General features: G+C 36.5%; 1 protein-coding gene across 1 annotated transcript in view; it reads right to left on the minus strand.

The window, feature by feature from the left end:
- ZNF385D (zinc finger protein 385D) overlaps positions 1 to 21,853 on the minus strand; it is a 295,108-nt gene that overhangs the window by 110,309 nt on the left and 162,946 nt on the right. Inside the window, exon 3 of the mRNA XM_003781736.2 lies at positions 15,731 to 15,841. Within this exon, the coding sequence (XP_003781784.1) occupies positions 15,731 to 15,841 (111 nt within the window). The remainder of the gene's footprint in view (positions 1 to 15,730; positions 15,842 to 21,853) is intronic.

Consider the following 21,853-nt stretch of genomic DNA (forward strand, 5'->3'; position numbering starts at 1 on the left):
GAAGGATTTCTTCTGTTAAGCACAGTTGGGAATCCTATTTTATTTTATTAAATCATAGCTGTGTACATTAATACAGTCATGGGGTACAGTGTGCTGGTTTTATATACAATTTGAAATATTTTCATCAAACTGGTTAACATAGCCATCACGGCATTTTCTTAGTTATTGTTTTAAGACATTTATATCCTACATTTAGAAAGTTTCACATGTGCCCTTGTAAGATGGACCATAGGCATGATCCTACCAATCACCCTCCCTCCACCCATGAGGTAGAATAGGTTACGGGATATGTCAACTTACAATTTTTTTATACTCTTCAGTAGCAAAGGCTTTGTTTAAAAATAAAAGAAATTTGGTTCTATACAGGGAACAGCTTTGGTGGAGTCTCTGCTTCCCCTGAGATTTTAATTCTGAGCATTTTTAAGCTTAAAGATTGGCAATTATTTCAAGTTACTGGAGATGGCAGTCAAAATTCTCATAACTAGATCATACCATAGATATATTACTTCCCAAATCTGCACCCAATTTCTTGCCAACATGTAAAATGCTAATATGATTATAATATGAACTAAGTATCTCCAGAAGTGGGAAACTGGACACACACACACACAAGCAGAGGGAGAGAGAGCAAAAGAGACTTTCCCCACAGTTATTTAAAACAAAAATCTGTCATTTCATATTAAGCTGTCTACAATAAGTTATAGCAAATTGTTCAAGCAATGTGAACATTTTATTAATACACAAACATTACTACTTATGTTAGGCTGATATTCAATGTGAAGCGTTAGGTCACATATGCTGTAGCTAACATTTAAAAGTTGTATTTCAAGTATAAAAATTACACAATAGGCTAAGATGAAAAGTTCCTTGTGGCAAACCACTTGGCCTCTCCGGGCTGAGGAGAGATAAACTATACTCTCATGAGAAGACCCATTCTGCTGACTGCTAGTCAGGAACACTAGGAGGGAACACAACAAAATATTCCACTTAATTTTTAAACCTGCATGATGACAATGCACCACTTAACAAAGTGGACCAGCTCTTATCTCAGGAAGATTCAAGACCACAGAGATATCAGCAAACTAGTTTGAGCTTTTAACTCAGCTTTTCAAAACAGGGAAATCCCATTTAGAATACACACTTCTACACAGGTCACTTCTTATTGATACCATTTGCCCTGGTTTTGTTTCAGATTGGAAAGCCGATAACATCTAAATGCTGATACAGAATAAAAACACAGAACCCTCTTTGTTGGCCTATTTTAATCAAAAATAGAAACATATTACTCTCATCTCATAGGACGACAGACATAAAAGAAACAGTAGGAAGGCTGGGTGCAGTGGCTCATGCCTGTAATCCTAGCACTCTGGAATGCCAAGGCCAGCCGATGGCCTAAGCTTAGGGGTTTGAGAAAAGCCTGAGCCAGAGGGAGACCACGTCTCTAAAAAATAGCCAGGCATTGTGGCAGGTGCCTGTAGCCCCAACTACTTGGGAGGCTGAGGCAAGAGAATCACTTGAACCCAAGAGTCTGAGGTTGCTGTGAACTATGATGCCACAGCACTCTACCGGGGGCAGGGGCAACAAAGCAAGACTCTATACCAAAAAAGAAAGAAAGAAAGAAAGAAGCCTTAGGTTTTTCTAAATAAGACTTTTAGTAGAAGTTCATGATTTCTAATCAAATCCATATTATTCTATAATTTCCTACGATATTCTTTTATCTTTATACTTTGTACTCTGAGAATTAAAATATTTTTCATAATTCTCTAAAAATTACTATCTCAGATTTTATAAAGTGATAACAGTGCAACAAAATACAAAAGTTCTTTATGAAATACATGAGGGACATATGTTTTTAATCAAATATTTATTTTAAATAATTCATGAAATCGATAAATATTTTTACCATCATAATGTTTTATCACTGCTCCAATTATACTAAATTATACTAAAAATGCTACTGTCAGGGAATATGAGTTGGTTTAAGAAAAATAAGAAATACTTTGACTACGTGTAACATACATAGATGCAGTGTAAGGGTAATACTGTTAGCAATTGATTTTAAAATATTTACTCCTCGATGTCTTTGTAAACCATGAAGACAGCTAGTTAGGATTACTTAAAATAAAATGAAAATTAAAGATAAATATTCCCTAGCCCAAGTCAAAACATAAAACAAAAACCTAACTTAAGAAATCATTAAAAATCAACAAAATTAGACTTGCAAACATTCTAGTAAAACATATGCTAAACTGTTTTTTTTTTTACAGAAGTGCTGAATATTCATTGAATTATAATTTGTATGATTTTAAGTTCTACAGTATCTGCATTAAAGATTGGGAAAAGGGAATACGGTAATAATGATACAATAGATTACAAACTCCTTTGAATTAAAAAGGCACAAGCAACGTAGTCACAATGGAGGACAAATAATCAAGCAAAATTTGAGAGCTATTTTGGTAGAATATTTCACATGAGAGGGAAGACAGAGGCAAAGGGAGCCCTGACATCTCCCTGAGACCTAAATGTAAATGATCAAACCACTGACAAAAGCCTTGAAGGAAAATGCTCTTCCCAAGGAGGGATGATTTGTCCTGGCCTCCAGGTGTAATATTACGTGCGCTGATGAGCTGATCAACAGAACAGAACTTCTACCCAGCTGTAATCAAGAGTGATTGATGGTTGGGACAAAAAAGTTGATTATCATGACAAGTTCGCTGATGCAGAGAAAATAAGCTCTGCTTGGGAAGTGGATAAAGCCCGTTCAGAGACTACCTTTTAAAACCTTACTTATAAAGGAACCCAAGAGAAGGTTAAAAGTTGTACAGATAGACCTGATGTCCCGAATGAACCTGATAAGAATAAATGTGCCATACATCAATCACCACAGATTTTCTATTTAAGGAATTTAAAAGCTCACTTATGCCCAATAGAGAGTAACCATATACACAGAGTTATTTGTGTGATTATGAAAAGATCTGTCCATCTCTCAAAGTGTCACTGCAGATCACACCTGGACACAGAGAATTACACTTTCCTAGCACACCAGGCCTCAGTTTCTATTCAGCTCCCTTCCCTCAGATGACTGCAACCTTTCCCACTATCAGATTCAATTTATATCGAAACATAGATTTGGACTGAGACAACAGATCCCAGAGGAAGTAGTTTGCATTTACAATGAAGTTAGGCAGGTGTCAGAAAGGGGAATCTGGGCCAGAATGTTTGGTCTAAGTACAGCGTTCTAAAATAAGACCTAGGTTGTGCACAGATCCGTAGACTAGGAAGCTTGAGAGTTTTACTATGTAGTCACCTTCTAGTCATCTTTTTAAATTCTGGTTCTATAGTCATCTAAAAAATTCTAACAATGTATTCCAGATGTAGTGTGTAATTTATCACATCCCTGGTATAATCTCATTCCCTTTAAGCTCAGGATCAAACTTCATCACCAGTCCTAAACAAACCATCTTGAGAAACTCTTAGTGTGAAGAAGATAAAAAGGAATGAGAGGTTCATTTCATCTTTATAGACATTTTTGGCCATATGTACACAGGGAAAGGTAAATGCATTTCATCACAATTACTCCAGTTAATTAATACACAGAATAGGACTCAGTAAAAAAAAAAAGATAATTACAAACAGAAACTGTTAGGAAGGAAATGATAAAAACTATCAGAAAACACCAAATGACATAAGAACAGACAGTAATATGATTTATCTTTTTTTCAAATTCCATTGATACTCTGACCAGTAACAAACCTTTATGTTATCCTGGGTTTTAGGCCAAAACTAATGATTTATAAAATGCTGATGTAAACTGTAATGAAGCACATAAAAAAATTTATAAACAAGATCCTGATAAATAGTGACTACAATCAATAAAAAGGGATGAGCAAATTTCATACTTTGGACTCTCAATTACTGATAACCATAAAACTAGCTTAGATTGGCTTGCTACACGTTTCGTAAGTACCTGGTAATACTTTAAGAAATATACACAGTTGTAAAAAGAATACAAAACAATTGATTAAATGTTTAGTAGATATATACACCAAGAAATTTCTGCACAACTAAGTTACATCAAGGATTGTATTTTGCAGCTGATAAAGAATTCACCAAACAGTGATGAGGTTGCTGGCATACTTTGAAATCTTCAAACATAATCATAAAGTTAAAATTTAGGGATTGTTGACAATAGTAATTATTTTTGGAAATAACTAATCTTCAGAAGCTGCTCTCTTTTATAAGACCAGTTGCCAGGCCACGTGTCAGTCTAATTTCACTTACAAGGTCTGGTAATGAAGTTCATGAACTCATTCTAGAAAAAGTGCTATGGACCTCATTGGTGAAAATCACCATTGTCACATTTGAGGTCCTTCCCTCAGGAAGCTATGCACTGACACCAGAGCCTAATCCACCCTTCAAAGCAATTTTGGAACTCTTTATTCTGGAATGACCATCAGCGTGGTCATCACATGAAAGTCTGACAATTCAGTTCACAAACTTGCCACTATACACTAATACTGGCAGTACTGTACAAACAACTCAGTTTCATACCCTTGGTATATCAGTATCGCATAGCTGCATTTGTATTTATGTGTGGCAGGGTCTTGCTGAGTGGCCTTCATTATTGTTGCTGCATGTTTTGGTGTATTATACAACAATAGCTCTGATGGTCTTTCCAGAAATAGAGTTCCAAAACTCATATGAAAGGCAGGCTAAGCCCTGGCATCAGTGTCGAGTTTCCCAGGGCAATACTATGAAGGTGACTATAGAGATATTCACCAATGAGGTAGGCAGAACTTCTTCTAGAACAGGGTGACCAGACGTCCCGCTTTTGGCGGGATAGTCCTGATTTTTAACAATTTGTCCCACTTCCCATGGCATTTTAAAAAAATCCCGATTTTTGGAAAGAATGCACAAACGGGGGGAGAACAGTAAAGAAATATACGGTTTTTGGCTGCCATGTGGCTATTTCACCAGGATATGAGTTTTATATTATTTTTGTTAATTTTATTATGTTAAACTGTAATAATAACAAATAATTGTTGAGAAGTGATTATCGAGAACTGCTTATCAAAGTTTGCATTGTTGTCAGACCCTGCCCTGCCCCCCCCCGCCCCCAATGTCCCGCTTTACCAATGTTAAAATCTGGTCACCTTATTCTAGAATGAGTTCCTAAACTTAATTGTCAGACTTCATGTTCATTTTCCTCTAAATACATGTGAATACTCATGTTTAGGTTAAAGAGACTCAGTTGCTTAGGATGTGAATCCTGCATTGTGGAGGGGTTAGGTATGGGGAAAAGGAATCCTGAATTCATTTGTATCACAATCTGGTAATTATTGTTAATGTTCCTTAGTGAAACGGGAACGTAGAGAGTCTTGTTTCTACTTTCATTTCCTTATGGCAATAGGGAAAAATGCTTCTGGCTTTGAGCACTTCATTTGCTTACTTAGTCAAGATTTATTGAGTTGTAGCTAAGATCTATAGAGCCTTCCTAGCATTAATGGTTTTTCTTCTTATTTTCTGGGGACCCACAGACAACTTTTACTTCATTTAATTGAAAATACACCTCTTGCTTCACTGCCACAGTCTACCCTCCCCATCATCTTCTATCTTTCCATGCTTTTTCCCACATTCAACTCTCTTCTCAAACTCTCTGTATTTAATGAAACAGACTCTCAGCACAGATTCTCTCCTGCTTCCTTCAGTAATTACTTACAACAATAATCATGCTTTTAAGGGGTTGTTAATTTTGAGATGTGTTCTTCTATTCTAGCATTGCAGCAATACTACAGGTACCTTCCCCAAATTAACTTCTGCATTATGTGAGAACTTATTTATTTATTTATTTATTTATTTTTAGAGACAGAGTCTCACTTTGTCACCCTTGGTAGAGTACCATGGCATCACAGCTCACAGCAACCTCCAGCTCTTGGGCATAGGTGATTCTCTTGCCTCAGCCTCCCAAGTAATTGGGACTACAGGTGCCTGCCACAATGTCTGGCTATTTTTTTGTTGCAGTTTGGCTGGGCTGGGCTTGAACCTGCCACCCCTTGCCACTCTGGCACCCTACTCACTTAGCCACAGGTGCTGCCCATGTTTGCAGAACTTACCTGGCCAATTGTTTTAATTGAAAACTATCAGCTGATGTCAATGTAATTCTCAAAATAAATTTCCCTGAGGGTATGGCCATGGCCACTTTGGTACTTAAAAGTTTGGCACTTGTTTTTTTTTCTACTTACATATTTTAAGAGGCTTGAAAAAGCCAAGTAAATATTCTGGCTTTCAGTTTTCCCATCTATATAATCTATGAATACACAGAATTATTTTTAGACATTTCTATGCATTAATATAAAATAACTGAGTTGCTCACAGTACTACATAGTTCCTTTGTTTACTGGAGGTTAAGTATGCATCTGCTGGGCATATCTAAAATCTACTTTCTCTTTACAGACAGTCAAAGGTAAATTTTCCATGTTGAGAAGTTTGCTAGAAAAATAAATTTTATTACATAATTTTTCTTTGTATACAAAGAAAAGAAATCCAGAGGACTATGGACGCTTTTACAAAGATTTCTCCTTTCCCAGTCCCTTCTCCTTCATTCCATCCCCAGATGAAACTCTGGAGTGTCAAAACCCAATTCAGAGAGTCCTGAAATGACCCAATAGTTGGGGGTTTATTTTTTCAATCTTGCCAAAGAAGCACACTGCTTAAGTAGATTCCTATGTTCTTGGCTGGCTATTTTCTCCTGAAATCTCTAACAGCTAGACCCAATATTTCATCTTGGTCCTTCTGCTTAAGTTTTGTTTCTGGGAATTCCTGACAGAGCTGTGGGTTCTACTCAAGAAGAAGAAGCCAGTAAGGCTGAGAATGAACTGTGCCCCCAGTGCGTACTCAAGAGTATAAGCCCTTCAAAAGAAACCGCCCAGTTACTTGCTTCAAATATCGCCACAACCTACAGGCCGTCACCACGCTCTCTCTCTAGAGCCAGCTCCCCATGAAAGGGTGACCAGGCAGCCCCATTAAGCCTCATCAACTTCTCAGATGTGTCTCCCTCGTATGCAAGCTGAATGGCCCCGTCAAAGGACTGCTTTTGAAGAAGGAAAAGCACCCAGTGGAAAAACCATAGTGCTCAGGCCAAAGCTCCAGAAAACTTTGAGCCCTGCAGACTGAGGTCACTCTCTTATCGAAGAGATGTTTCAAAGCTGCATGAAAATTTAATTTATAACTGGGTCTCTCAGAAGATCCTCTGGGATACAGCAGCAGCAGCAGCAGCAACAGACTTAAAAGGTTGAAAGTTTTTAATAGATGCAGGTTTGCCAGTGACAAGTTGTCCCCGCATTTTTTAAAAGGTAAAGAATTATCAGGAGTGAATGCCTTATGGCTTAACAGAAAACACACTAAATACAAATAACTAAAACAGAATAGATCCTTTAAAATACTTTTTTAAAAAAAAAAGTAAAGATATTTTCAGATGTTGATATTTTAGGAAGCAATTTAACATTCAAAGGGAAAAAAAAAACACTGCATCATTTATTCTATACAATCAAAAGGACCTTTCAATTCCAGTCACTAGGTAGTTTATAATCCAATTGGCTATATGTCATATTTTATTGAATTCTTACAACACCACTGTAATGTATGGCTATTCATTTTTAATTAGATGTTTGTGGACTTTGTGAGTTCCATGATGAGCCCAAATAAAAAAGACAACTCTAGAAACAGGGTGCCTATGTACCTTAGAAAAAAACAAAAATCACAGATACAATTCTCTTTTCCTTTATAGAACTCAAGCATGCTTGTAAAGGAAATTGGGAAATGAAAGAAAAATAGAAAGGAGTAAACGAATACTTCTTTGACTACAATACAACCTTTTTAGATTTTGTTCTTAATTCACCTAAGCAGTTATTTCCTTGAAACATCATCCTCAAAGATAACATTGATTTAAATAATAACAAGATATTTTAAGCCAAGATGTTGAGTATGCTTAATGTCTAACTTGATTATTGGGTAAAAAAGACTACAGCTTAGTTTCACTATATTTCTGGATTCTAAAGTGCCAAAAAATTAATTTCTATTTTATAATACCAGAGGAAAAGTTATCAATTATATTGGTGATGAGCCCAAGGATCCCCTTTTAGATGCGTATGAGGTCTCTAAACAAGGTTATGTTTTAATGAGGGTTTTACCCCCATTTTCCTTTATCATAACAGGACTGACTGCTTGACAGTCCTGAGTCATAAATGACCCGTCGTTTCTGTATTACAGTTCACGAATTTCAATTTTGATTTAAAGTTTCCATGTTTATGCTTAACAAGTGTGAGACTGCCTATAAGTAATTCCATTTGAGAGCACCTGTGGGTGAGATGAAGCCTCTGAATGACTTTCTCCAACAGCACTGCCTCCTTTCGGTTAGTTCCATGAGGAAGGAAACCATAAGGCCTCTGTCCAGGACAGCCTGACTAAGCAAGAAACACACACATCTCACTCTGAGCCGTTCTTGCAGCATCTGTTGCAACTTCAGCGTGGACTTGCTGTCCTACCTGGGTCAGATGTGGTGTAAAGAGTAGAGAAGATAGATTGGCCCTGCCCAGCCAGCTACTGGCCATGTGGCCATGCATGAATTTCCTACACACTGCACCTCAGCGTTTTCCTGTGAAATAGCAAAGGTCTCTTCTGTGTCTAACATATCATGAAATTCTATTGCTACGATGTTAATTGTAATAACTCTAAGATGCTATCATTTTATAATCCCTTAGTTTGGGATCTGAGGTTATATTCACCATTCTATAAACCATCTTTGAGTATTCATTCTCTACATCACTTAACAAACTTACATCCACTTTGGCCCTGCTATAAATTGTGTTTCAAAGGCACACTTTCTAACTTGCCCAGGCCATGTGGTAATTCTTGCTCTTTTTAAGATGCTGATAAAACAACTGGACAAATTACAACCCTTTAGTCTTTAATTGGAAGCTTTCCTCATAACCCTATGTATGTTTCTTACGAAAGCTGAGACGAGTTTTTGTCAAGAGAAGCCTATACCAGGAAAAGGTAATCTGATTAAGAATGCACACAGCATAATTTATGACATTTTAAAAGCTATCTGCAAGACCAAAAATGGAAGCTGTGCCATACAGGAAATAGGTATGGCAAGACACCAAACTCCACAGTTTATGATATGAAGATTCAAAAAAAAAAAATAAAAGCTTAGAAGGAAAGGAAATTGAATTTTCATGATCCAAAGATGAAAAGAACTACAAGCTATTATTTTCATTGGAAGGAGAAGAGGCTTTGAAATGTAAAAAGGTTCATAAGGCAAAAATACTTTCCTATGTCACAGAGGATTCAGCCAAGCATACAACGGAATTAGTGTTATTTTTCCAGAAAGATTCCAGGTCTGAAAATAGAAACAGGACAAAAAATTCCAGATTTACCTAGAAAGAACAGAAGGGCTATTTTATTGGGATTAGAAGATGTTCCTTGGAATTAAAATGATCCATTGTGATGTAAATGCATATTTAAATTATGATTTTTCTTTATCTAGGGATTATCTTCTCTTTATGGACCAACTGATAAAGCCAAATGATCTTGGAATTCAGTACCTAAATATTTTATAAAATTAGTACTTATGGACATGGCTGGTCAATAAACAAACAAATTTAATGTCGCTAGTATATAAGTTTCTCTTATTGACATATGATGATACAAAGATTTTTTTTTCATTTCTTAGAGAGCTCCTACTCCTATATTTCAATTCTGCAATGATTATGTTTTGTTGGTAAAAACATATCTAAAATGTTGCTATGTCATTTATGAACTCAACTTTGGATCTTTCCATATTTAAAATCCCAGCCATACTTAAAATTAGTACTGCAAAGAAAATTTATATCCAGGGTTCAAAATAATAGAAAGGTTAAAGTCAATGAATTCATATGTGTCTAGCTTATATAGACCAAAGAAACTGGCCCAAGTAATATCTGAAAAACTAAAGCAGTCACAAAAGTAGCTCAAACCTACATCTAATGTCCATATGAATTAAAGTACTGTATATGTGGCCGGCAAATTAATGGGCTCGCAAAGATTTTTAATTTCTAATCCCTGGAAATTATGAATGTGTTATATCACATAACAAAATGAGATTAGGTTAGCAAATAGAAATATGGTTGTTAAAAGCTGACCAGGAAATAGGGAAATTATCCTGGAATTATCCAGGTAAGCCCATTGTCATCACAAGGGTCTGCAAATGTGGAAGAGAGAGGCAAAGGGCTGAGAGTCAGACGGAGTAGGGGAAAGAAGGACTGAAGTGGTTATTGCTGGTTTTGAAGATGGGATGAAGTCACAAGCTGAGGAGCGTAAGCTGCCTCTAGAAGCTGAACAAAAGGGAAGAAACCCTCCCCTAGGGCCTCCAGATAGAACACAACCCAAGATACCTTGTTTCTATCCTAGTGGGATTCATTTCAGAATTTTCCCTTCCAGAACTGTAAAATGATACAGACATATCTCAGAGATATTGCAGCTTGGGTTCCAGATAACGGTAATAAAATGAATTTCACAATCAGGTAAGTCACATGAATTTTTTCATTTTCCAGCACATATAAAAGTTATGCTTACACTATACTATAGTCTAGTTAAGTGCATAACAGTGTTGTCTGAAAAAGCGTACACACCTGAATTTAAAAAAACTTTATTGCTAAAAAAAAAAAAAATGCTATCAATCTAGTTAGCTTTAGGTTATTCGTAACTGTTTTGCTGGTGGAGGGTCTTGCTTCAGTGTAGTTGACTGCTGACTGACCTGGGTGGTGGTTGCTTAAGGTTGGGATGGGCCTGGGTAATTTCTTAAAATAGGACAACAGTGAAGACTGCTGCACCAACTGAATCTTCCCTTCATGAAATATTTCTTTGTAGCGTATTATGCTTTTTGATAGCATTTTATCCACAGTAGAACTTTCAAAATTGGAATTAATTAGTCTTATCAAACCCTACTGCTGCTATACCCACTACGTTGACGAAACACTCTAAATCCTTAATTGTTATTTCAACTACGTTCACAGCAGTAGATTCGATATAAAAGAACCATTTTCTTTGCCCATCCATAAGAAGCAACTCCTCATCTGTTGAAGTTTTATCATGAAATTGTAGTAATTCCGTCACATCCTCAGGATCCACTTCTCATTCCAATTCTCTTGCTATTTCTTCAATATCTATGGTTACTTCTCTACTGATATCTTGAAACCCTCAATGTCATCCAAGAGAGTTCAAAAAAACCTCTTCCAAACTTCTGTTAATGAGATTTTGACCTCTTCCCATGGATCACAAATATTCTTAATGGCATCTAGAATGGTGAATCTTTTCCAGAAGGTTTCAATTTGCTTTGCTCAGATCCATCAAAGGAGTCACTAACCATGGCAGCTAGCTTTATGGAAAGTATTTTTTAAATAAGACTTGAAAGTCAAAATGATTCTTTCTTCCCTGGGCTGCAAAATAAATGTTGTGAGAGCAGACAGGAAACAAGATTAGTCTACTTGTACATCTCTGTTAGAGCTATTAGACCATGTGAATTGTCAATGATCAATAATATTTTGAAAATTATTTTTTCCCCAGAAGCTGGTTTCAACAGTGGGCTTGAAATAGTCAATAAACAATGCTGTAAACATATGTGCTGCCATCCAGGTTTTGTTCCATTTATAGAGCACAGGCACAATAGATTTGTTATAATTTTTAAAGGCCCTAATATCTTTGAAATGGTCAGTGAGCCATGGCTTCAACTTCAAGTCAACAGATACATTATCTTACGACAGTAGAGTCAGACTGTCTTTTTAAGAATGAAGCCCAGTATTGACTTCTCCTCTCCAGCAATGAGAGTCCTACATGGCTTCTTCTTCCAGGAAAAGGTTTTTGTGTCTGCATTAAAATTGTATTGCTGAGCCTAGCAATCTTCATTAGCTATCTTAGCAGGGTTTTCTGGATGACTTCTTGTAGCTTCTACATCAGTATTTGCTGCTTTTCCTTGTACTTGTATGTTATAGAGATAATAGTTCTCTTTAAATGTCACGAACCAACCTCTGCTTAGCTCCATACTTTCCTCTTACAGCTTCATCACTTCTCTCAGCCGTCAATGAATTCAGGAGAGTTAGGGCCCTCCTCTGGATTAGGCTTCGGCTTAAGGGAATGTTATGGCTGGTTTGATCTTCTATCCAGACCACTGAAACTTTCTCTATGTCAGCAATAAGGTGATTTTATTTTCCCATCATTCATGTATTCATTAGAGCAGCAGATTTAATTTCCTTCAATAGTTTTTCCTTTGCATTTGTAACTTGGCTAACCATTTGGTCTAAGAGTCCTTGGTTTTTCCCTACCTTGGCTTTGGACATGCCTTTATTACTATGCTTAATCATTTCTAGATTTTGACATAAATTGAGAGACATGACTTTTCCTTTCACTTGAACACTCAGAGGCCATTGCAGGATTTTTTTTTTTTTTTTTTTGAGACAGAGCCTCAAGCTGTCCCCCTGGGTAGAGTGCCATGGCATCATGCTCACAGCAATCTCAACTCCTGGGCTCAAGCGAGTCTCCTGCCTCCGCCTCCCAAGTAGCTGGGACCACAGGCGCCCGCCACAACGCCCGGCTATTTTTTGGTTGCAGCCGTCATTGTTGTTTGGCGGGTCCAGGCTGGGGATTCGAACCCGCCACCTTAGGTGTATGTGGCTGGCGCCTTAGCCGGTTGAGCTATAGGCGCCGAGCCCCATTGTAGGATTTTTAATTGGCCTAATTTCAATATTGTATGTCAGGGAGTAGGGACGCTGGAACAGAGGGAGGGAAATAGGGTAACAGCCTTCTGGTGGAGAAGTCAGAACACAGACATCTTCTATCAATTAAATATTTCACCTTGCATGGGAGCAATTCAAGGTACCCCCAAACAATTATAATAGTAACATTAAAAATAACTGATAACAAACCACTGTAACAGACACAATAACAACAGAAAAGTATGAAATACTGAGAGAATTACTAACAAGCAAAACAGACATAAAGTGAACAGGGGCATGCCTGTATATTTGTGTTGTTTCAAGCCACTAAGTTTGTGGTAATGTTACAGCAACAGCAAAAGATTAATACATTAATAGTAATCATCTAGTGAACTGTCAAGGCTGCAATTGTTTAATTATGACCCAAGCTGATTAGTACAAATCCCTAAAAGACTTTGCCCGTTTTCCATTTACCACATATTGGACAGACTTGAAAGCAAAGTTATGAGAAACAGAAGCCAATTGTCCCTAATAAAAATGCATATTGATTCTTGTATCACCTAGAAATTTCTGCAACAAAATAAATTGCTACTTTCTATTACCAAGGAATTAAAATAAGACTGCATCTCAGAAAAGTATGCTAACATTCCTTATGTAATGTTCTTTATAATGTTAATCATATATATAAGTGTACATGTACTTCTTAAAGCCTATCTGATAATATTTCTAAAATGTCCAAACACGACTTTGATATCAATCTATAGAATCTGAAACACTCCAGAAAACAGAACCACTCTCTCAAAGTGGAGATTGATCCATCACTTGGGATAATCAACCAAAAGAACTGGCCCAGACATGGTAGGCAGAATTCTTGCACTCAGTGGGAGATTAGTTTTAATGACCTTAAAGTCGTTTTCAGATCCTGAGTTTACAGAAATTATCCTTAACACAGAAAAGAATATTGACAGTGAGTCATTGGCAGGAGGAGATATTTGAAACCTAATGGCCCCATTAGATGTAGAAAGCTGGTCACATGACTCCTGAGAGACTTTAACAACATTATCCAATCCTTTTCAAAGAGAAATATCAATACGATTTTTAAAAGGGACTAAAAAGGAACCACTTAAAATCGCAATTATGAAACTGCATGATTATTTTTTAAGCATTTAGAAATGATCAAAATTACAACTATTGAGTTCAAAACTCTTGTTCTTGTGTTAGGAGAACTCTTTAGAACAACTAAGAGAGACTATTATGTTACAATCATTAGTGAAAATACTTCATTGTTAATTAAACAAATATATAATAAGTTTCTATAATTCAAATCAAATCAAGGTTTTCAGTATTAAAAAACAAATAAACAAAAATATCTCTTCAAATAAAAACATAAAATACTATATGTTTGGTCTATTGCTTTTTCTTTCTTAAGCAGTAAATACCCATTGAAGGGCTGCTATGGTCTGAATGTTTGTATTCCTGCTAAATTCATATGTTCAAGTTCTAACTCCCAAGGTCATGGCATTAGGAGGTGGAACCTTTGGGAGGTAATTAGGTCATGAGGGCAGAACTCTCATGAATGGAATTAGTGCCCTTATAAAACAGGCCCAAGGAAGAGCTCTTTTATCCCTTTCACTATGTGAGAATACACTGAAAATGCACCATCTATGAACCAGAAAAGAGGCCTTTATGAGAAACTGAATTTGTTGGCACCTTTTTCTTAGAGTACTCAGCCTCCAGAGCTGTGACAAAGAAATCCCTGTAGTTTATAACCTACTTAGTTTATGGTATTTTGTTTTAGCAGGCCAAATAGACTAAAATAGATACAAGAAAGACAATCTACTCTTCTCTGGCTTAGGTCAATAATGTTAATATTATAAAATTACATGATGATTGCACTAGTACACATGAATACTTAAGACAACAGCAATCCTCATACAAAATAAAATGTTTTCTGCACAGATGAAACAAACCACATTATTTATGCCAACTATATTTCTTATACCTTATTATCTTTTATTATCTTATCCTCATCACCAGAACTTCTAATGGGCCTTCTTGACTGATGATAGTAAATACTGGAAGGCTTAACACTGCTCCATAATCCAGTCTGTTTGTTCATCTTCACACTATCAACCTAGGTCAAGTTCATGGCACCTAGAATAGCCCATTGTGATAGGATGGAGCCCTCTGTTGGCCTGAAGTATGAACAGTGTCCAATTTCTATCCCATCCAAACCAACGTGCCATCTATCTTTTGTATCCCTCAGAACTAACTGCACAACAAAGCAGGTTTAGTAGGGGAAGGGGAGGTGAGGAGCACAGATTATTCATATTGGCCACAAGTCAAAATTATTATCACAATTATTATTACTATTATTATTATGAATACATCCATAAATAACCTGTAAAGCAATTGGAAATGTCCACACATTGGGTAGGTCTGCATGTTGGCCATTTAAGTTTTATTCTTTTGGAGCTTGAATGATTTGAGGACTCCCTACAAAAATGCTAATATTCCTAGGATAATGACTTGAGAACTCTAACACGAGTAAAGACACAAGGGCTTATCTGAAATTTGCAGCATTCATGTCAGGCAAAAAATGTTTACAGAGCCAAACTACTGGCCTTGAAATATGATTGGTTTTCTATCTTATTTCAGAGGTGTAATCAATAATCTAAAAGGCAAAGTGTATCATCGACATGTAGCATTACCAAGATACAAAAAACAAAACAAGGCAAGACAAAACAAAAAATCCATCACTAAACTATAAGTATAAAAACTTACATATGTGTGATTTTGCCTATAGTAAACAACCAAGCATGATATAATTCACTCCAAAATTAAAGCACACAGGAATGAAATGCTATCTTTGAATTTTGACATGCTCAGTTATTGGAGAAAAGTGTTTTAAGAAATATTTTCTCCTGAAAGATTAACACAGCATAATACATATTTTAGTGAATACTAAATGATAAACTTACATCAGAATTAAATCTCAACTGGCAAATGTTGCATGATATAATTTGCTTTCTTCGATGGGGAAGAGGAACCCCGAATGTATGATTTATTACAGCTTTCTGAATTGGGTCCATCTGTAATGAGAAAAAAATACAACAAATAGAAATAAAGCTTGTCAGTTCCATTGGAATTTTGCCTATTTCATTAAAAAAACAATCTGTACAGCTTCAATCTACTGCTCACATTATAAAGAACATTTTTATTCTAAGAAACAACATTTCTACTTTCTTAGAAAATAGATAATCAGAAGCTCAAAGCTCAGTATGATAAGGAAATGATAAATGTACCCATTAGATTTCTTGCTTAGAATCAACAATTGCCCTAGTTTAATCCTTAAGTATAATTAAAGGTTTATCAAAACTCAAGTTATTGCTATTGCTAACCATTTAATACAGAAATGTGTCTATTGTAGCAAAATGGACTTGTAAATAGTCTTGTTCAGTTGAGAAGCCACAAAAATAAATTATATGCCATTATGCAACATCAATCTTATGCTATGTTTGTTATCTCTTAGACCCTAATAATATACCACACAAATCCTGCTTTCCAATAATTGAAATTCATGGAAATGTTAATTAAGTCATTTGATCATGTACTGACTACCTAGCATATATTACTATCCTATGGATGTATTTTGGAAGGTTCAGAGAGTTTGGGCTAGATGTCAGTAGTTATCCCCATTCTATCCCCAGGATGGGAAAAGCAACAGGGAAACAATGTCAGCAATCCAGCTCGGATAAAACTTAAAATTCCCTCACCAATTTTTTTTCCTGTGGTTCAACATCAGCAATTATCAACTTTTGATCTGCTTCTTAATTCTTGTGGAGACTATTTCCCTATTCTGTTTCTATTTCTTAAAATTGTGATGATGTTTACATGTGATAATTCATGAAATTTACTTAGCACCATCAGTCTGCAGACATTAAAAAATCAACAGAAGCTGGCTATTATGGCAGCACATGTGAAGATCAAGGTTAACATGAGACTCGCACTCCTACAGTCAATGGTTGGCACATTACCCATTTCTCTCACGATCAAAAAACATTTCTAAATGATTTCAAGAGTCTATACATAGCCACGATTTCTGTTGAATGCCTACAAACTTAGGAATGCTTAAGGAATGCTCTTACCAGATACAAAATTCTTCTAAGAGTCCTCACAATAGATTGTGATAGCTCAGAAATGATTTGACACACACAGAAAATCTCAGACTGTGTTAGAGAAATTGTGCTCTCATATTCAGCTTATGTGACACATTATAGTTCATTGATAAATTCCACCTCATACTGTGTTTAAATCATCAGAACCACTCAGTCTCTCCCCTCTGGAAGGTCAGTGAAAGCTTATCTCTCCTATGTTCACAACTCCTGCCTAAGCTCTCTGAGCAGTAACAACAACAATAAAAATATCAGCAATAAGCCTTAATTAAATACTTTTTGCATGCTAAGCGCTAGGATAGGTGCTTTACATATTTAACAGTTATAATGGCCAACAAGATCCCATGGATGCAATTGTTTTTATCTTCCACCTTCCTCATTTTTTTTTAAGAGATAGAGTCTCACTTAGTCACCCTTGATAGATAGAGTGCTGTGATGTCACAGCTCACAGCAACCTCCTACTCTTGGGCTTAGGCGATTCTCTTGCCTCAGCCTCCCAAGTAGCTGGGACTACAGGTGCCTGCCACAACACCCGGCTATTTTTTCTTTTTTTTTTAATGCAGTTTGGCCAGGTCTGGGTTCAAACCTGCCACCCTGGGTTTGTGGGGCAGGCGCCCTACTCACTGAGCCACAGGCACTGCCTTTCCACTTTCCTCTTAAGTTTGTTAACTGACATCAATTTTTCTCCAGATGAAACTCAGACTGTGCCCATAATTATTCTAGTGCCTTTTTGGCATTAGAGTAAATTACAAAATACTCTCACCCCTTACTAGTGAATTTTACCATACTTTCTTTGTAATTAATTTTATTTAGGTATAATTATAATTTACATACTGTAAAAGTCACCCATTTTAAGTGTACAAGTTAATGAAATCTAAAAATGTGTATCGTCATGATAATTATCACATAAACTAATTCTATTACCTGAAATACCAGCTAAACAAACTCCTTTCTGCCCCTCTGTGGTCCATCTTTGCCTCCTATCCTCAGCCCTGGAGCCACTCACTGGTCTGCTTTCTGCCACCAGACTTGCCTTTTCCTAAGTTCATATAAATGGCATCATGGAGAACGTAGTCTTTTGTGTCTGGCAACTTTCATTCAATATAATGCTTTTCAGTTTTGGCCACACTGTTATGTGTCTCAGTAGTTGCTTCCTTTTTATTGAGAGTGGTTTGCCTTTGGGTACAACATGGTGTGTTTACCCACTGCCACTGGGGAACATTTGGATTATTTTCAATAAATTCTATGATCTTCTTAAGTCTTAATACACAATCTAAACCCATGCCTAAATTCAGCTCAATTTCTTAAACCAAACATTGAAAATTAATTGAAAGTTACAGTATGTCTCTCTCTTTATTGCCCTTAGCTAGGCTATATGATAGTAGTATAAAAGCCCACAGGCATGGTACAGGATTCTTCTCTTTATACACTGCCAAGGTTCTTACCCCAGTTACGCTTCCAAAGATGTTTCACCCCTATTTCCACAGAACCAACATGAACAATGCCCAGAGCTTGAGAAAGCCAATGGCCACACAAATGTGCGGATGGGGGCTGGTTTGATAGCTCTCCTTCTGCCCTTTAGGGTCATTCTTTACCATTTTCAGAATGTCATCACAAAGCTTCTGTAACAACAAGCACAGAGGGCTCGGCGCCTGTAGCTCAACCGGCTAAGGCGCCAGCCACGTACACCTAAGGTGGTGGGTTCGAATCCCCAGCCCGGACCCGCCAAACAACAATGATGGCTGCAACCAAAAAAAAAATAGCCGGGCGTTGTGGCGGGCGCCTGTGGTCCCAGCTACTTGGGAGGCGGAGGCAGGAGACTCGCTTGAGCCCAGGAGTTGGAGGTTGCTGTGAGCTGTAATGCCACGGCACTCTGCCCAGGGGGACAGCTTGAGGCTCTGTCTCAAAAAAAAAAAAAAAAAAACAAGCACAGAGAATGCTAGGGGTTAATTTTCCCTTCAGTTGCCAACTGAAAGAAAAATTAAAAGTAGAAAGAGGTCACTGACATAGAGGTAGATGTCTCATCATGTTCTGTTGTGTCTGTTCTGCGCACAGATGGGGCCCATTTCTATCCGGGGATAAGGTGAATTATGCCTAAAACCTATTGAGGAATGCTGAACTCCTCTTATAATGATACATTGAAATTAAAATGAACTGCATATTTATATCTAAGATGTTCTCTGAAAATATACTGCTGGGTTTTTATCATATATTGGTGAGCAGGGTATTATTTTGGTGTTTTAGCAACACTGGGGAAGCAGTGAACACGTTCAATCCAAATCTGTGTGGGAAGTTATTTTGGAGCCAGATACTTCATGCAAATGTGACATAGTCTCCAGATTAAATTCTTTTGTTAGAATTGAATGATGTTCTGATCGCTGTGGCTATAAAATCAGATTTCAAAATGCAAATTCTTCTTCAGAGACATTTTTATTTCCCAGAATACTTAACAAAACCACTTAACTAAATTACATTTTAAAGATGGATTTCACAAACTATAAGTACACCATCAAAAATAATTATCTTTTATCAGTTTCGGGATCTACTACACCCCAAATTATTGAAGTTTTAAGGCTTTTATTAGCGAAAACAAATTGCATTCTCTATATAGGATAAAATCTAAATGTGAAAGGATAAAATCTAAATAATAACCGGTTCCATCATCGAAGAATTGATTAAATGATATCACGTATTGTGTAACTATTACAGCATCTATTATCAAATAAGGGGACACACACACACAGAGACACTTTGATCATTTGGCCTTAACTTACCATTATTTACTACTATACTCAAATATTTTGTTTAAAAAGAAAGTCACATATGTTGGTTTTCTCCCCATGAACAAATTGGTCTTACATGTCAAAATTGTCACATTACCATGTGCATGTAAATTATTATCAGGCATTTTTCTAGAAAATCAACGTTTCAAGATATGTCAGTATATGTGGTCAGCAAAAAGAAAAAAAAAAGGAATTTTAGGTGTAAATAAGTTGTAAAAAATTGAGGTACTATAGCCTTGACATTCACCATGCATAGCAGAATATTAAAATCTCCAAGATGTCCTGCAATAAAAATGTTTTAAATACACAATTTCTAAAATAATATAGCCAAAGCTTTTGTTGAGTTGTTTATTTTTAAATTCAATACATACAGTTTAGAAATAGTGATATGAGAACAAAACCATTATAAAGCTATGACTAAAATGCAAAAGCTTCAGTACAGTAATAGTAAAGTCACTGACCTACAACTATAGTAGATAGAAACTTCCAATACATTTCACCTAACCCATGTAGCACTGAATTGAAAACTGAAAGACATGGTGAAATCTACATGGTCTTTTATAACATAGTTACTTAATTTCTAAATTGAGACATTTCAAAAGCTAGAATTTTCTAAAACCATGATCCAAGCCCCCAAACAAACAAACAAAATGAGGAAAGATACACTACCCATTGATATGTTTACCTGAACTCTAAGACTAAAATTCAATTTCAAACTCAGCCGAAGGCCTTATTTAAAGCCAAATGAATATGGTTTTCTTCATTTCAGGCTTAAGGACCTTTGCATTTCTATCTAAGGCCAAGGTTTTCCTCTGCCTCCCCTCCGGGGATTCTGCTAAATTGATCTGCAAATGAGCATACAAGGGATAGGACTCAAGTCCAGCAGCTGCGGCTTCAGGTTCCCTTCTATAAGATGTCTGCTGCATTTGCAGAGAGGATGGAGCTTAAGTTTACATTTCCTGCTCTAAGAGACCTCCGCTCTCTCGCTGTAGCTATTATTATTGAGGCTTTCAGTTTTTCAAGCAAAAAAATAAAAACTCAAATGCCAGGAAGTTTAGAAGTCCGGAAATAGAAAGCTGTCTCTTCCAGCTGATATTTTTATGTAATAGTGGCCAGTAACAATAACTCTAAAGGTTACACTTCAGGGTCCTTACTGTGTGTATGAAGTTTGTAAGCATTAACTCCCTCCTAACTTACTGAGGAGCTCTTACTGACCTTCCCCAATAACACACAACCAGTAAGTGGGAGACCAGCTAATGCCTTCTGCCTGGGGCTCCTGGAGTCTCTCAGGTGCCATAATCAAGCTTTGCAATATTTATTACTTGTAAATAGGAATATTTGTACCTCTCTAGCACTAAATGACATGAGTGGAAATCCTAAGGCACTTATTACATCTACTCTGGATTGGGAAAACTATATTACGCACATTCACATACTAGAAACTACCAATATAAAAATTACTAAAAGCCCCACTCCCACACAAATCTGATTCACTTGAGAAGTTCACATTTTTATCTTTTTCTTCAACTTTTAACCAGGATATATACCTTATATGCAGGAAGTGCATCAATTTTATAAGTGTCTAAGGTGTATATATTTTAAAGCATATGCATGTTCCCAAATTATCACCATCCCAATTACGAAAAAGAACACTTTTAGCATTCTAGAATGTTCCCAGTCCTGCACTGGCCCAGTTAATATTCTCCAGTGATAATCATCATTCTGAGATGTCACCAAAGATTATTTGTGCCTGATTTTGCACTTCATAAAAATGTGAGGATACAGTCTGTATTCGTTTATGTCTGGCTTCTTTCAACATTGTTGTGTGTGAGTGTTTTGTTCATCTTTCTTAGTCTATAACATTACATCGTATGACCATAGTTGAATTATCTGCCAGTTGTACTATTGATTAATATTTGGGTTCTTTTCTTTTTGAATCTACTATGAATAAGCTACTATACACATTTCTGAGCACTTTTTTTTTTTTTGATATGGCGGTCATTTTCTGAGGTATATACTGAGGAATTAAGTTCATATAATATGCATACATTAGGCTTTAATAGTTTTTGCCGAAGAGCTTTTCAAAATGATTGTTACAATACTGCAATGCATTTCTGGCACTAATTACACAGAATTAGTGCAGATT

Source organism: Otolemur garnettii, unplaced genomic scaffold (assembly GCF_000181295.1).
Source record: "Otolemur garnettii isolate 467f Iridium unplaced genomic scaffold, OtoGar3 scaffold00002, whole genome shotgun sequence".
In the NCBI taxonomy this organism is placed as follows: domain Eukaryota; kingdom Metazoa; phylum Chordata; class Mammalia; order Primates; family Galagidae; genus Otolemur; species Otolemur garnettii.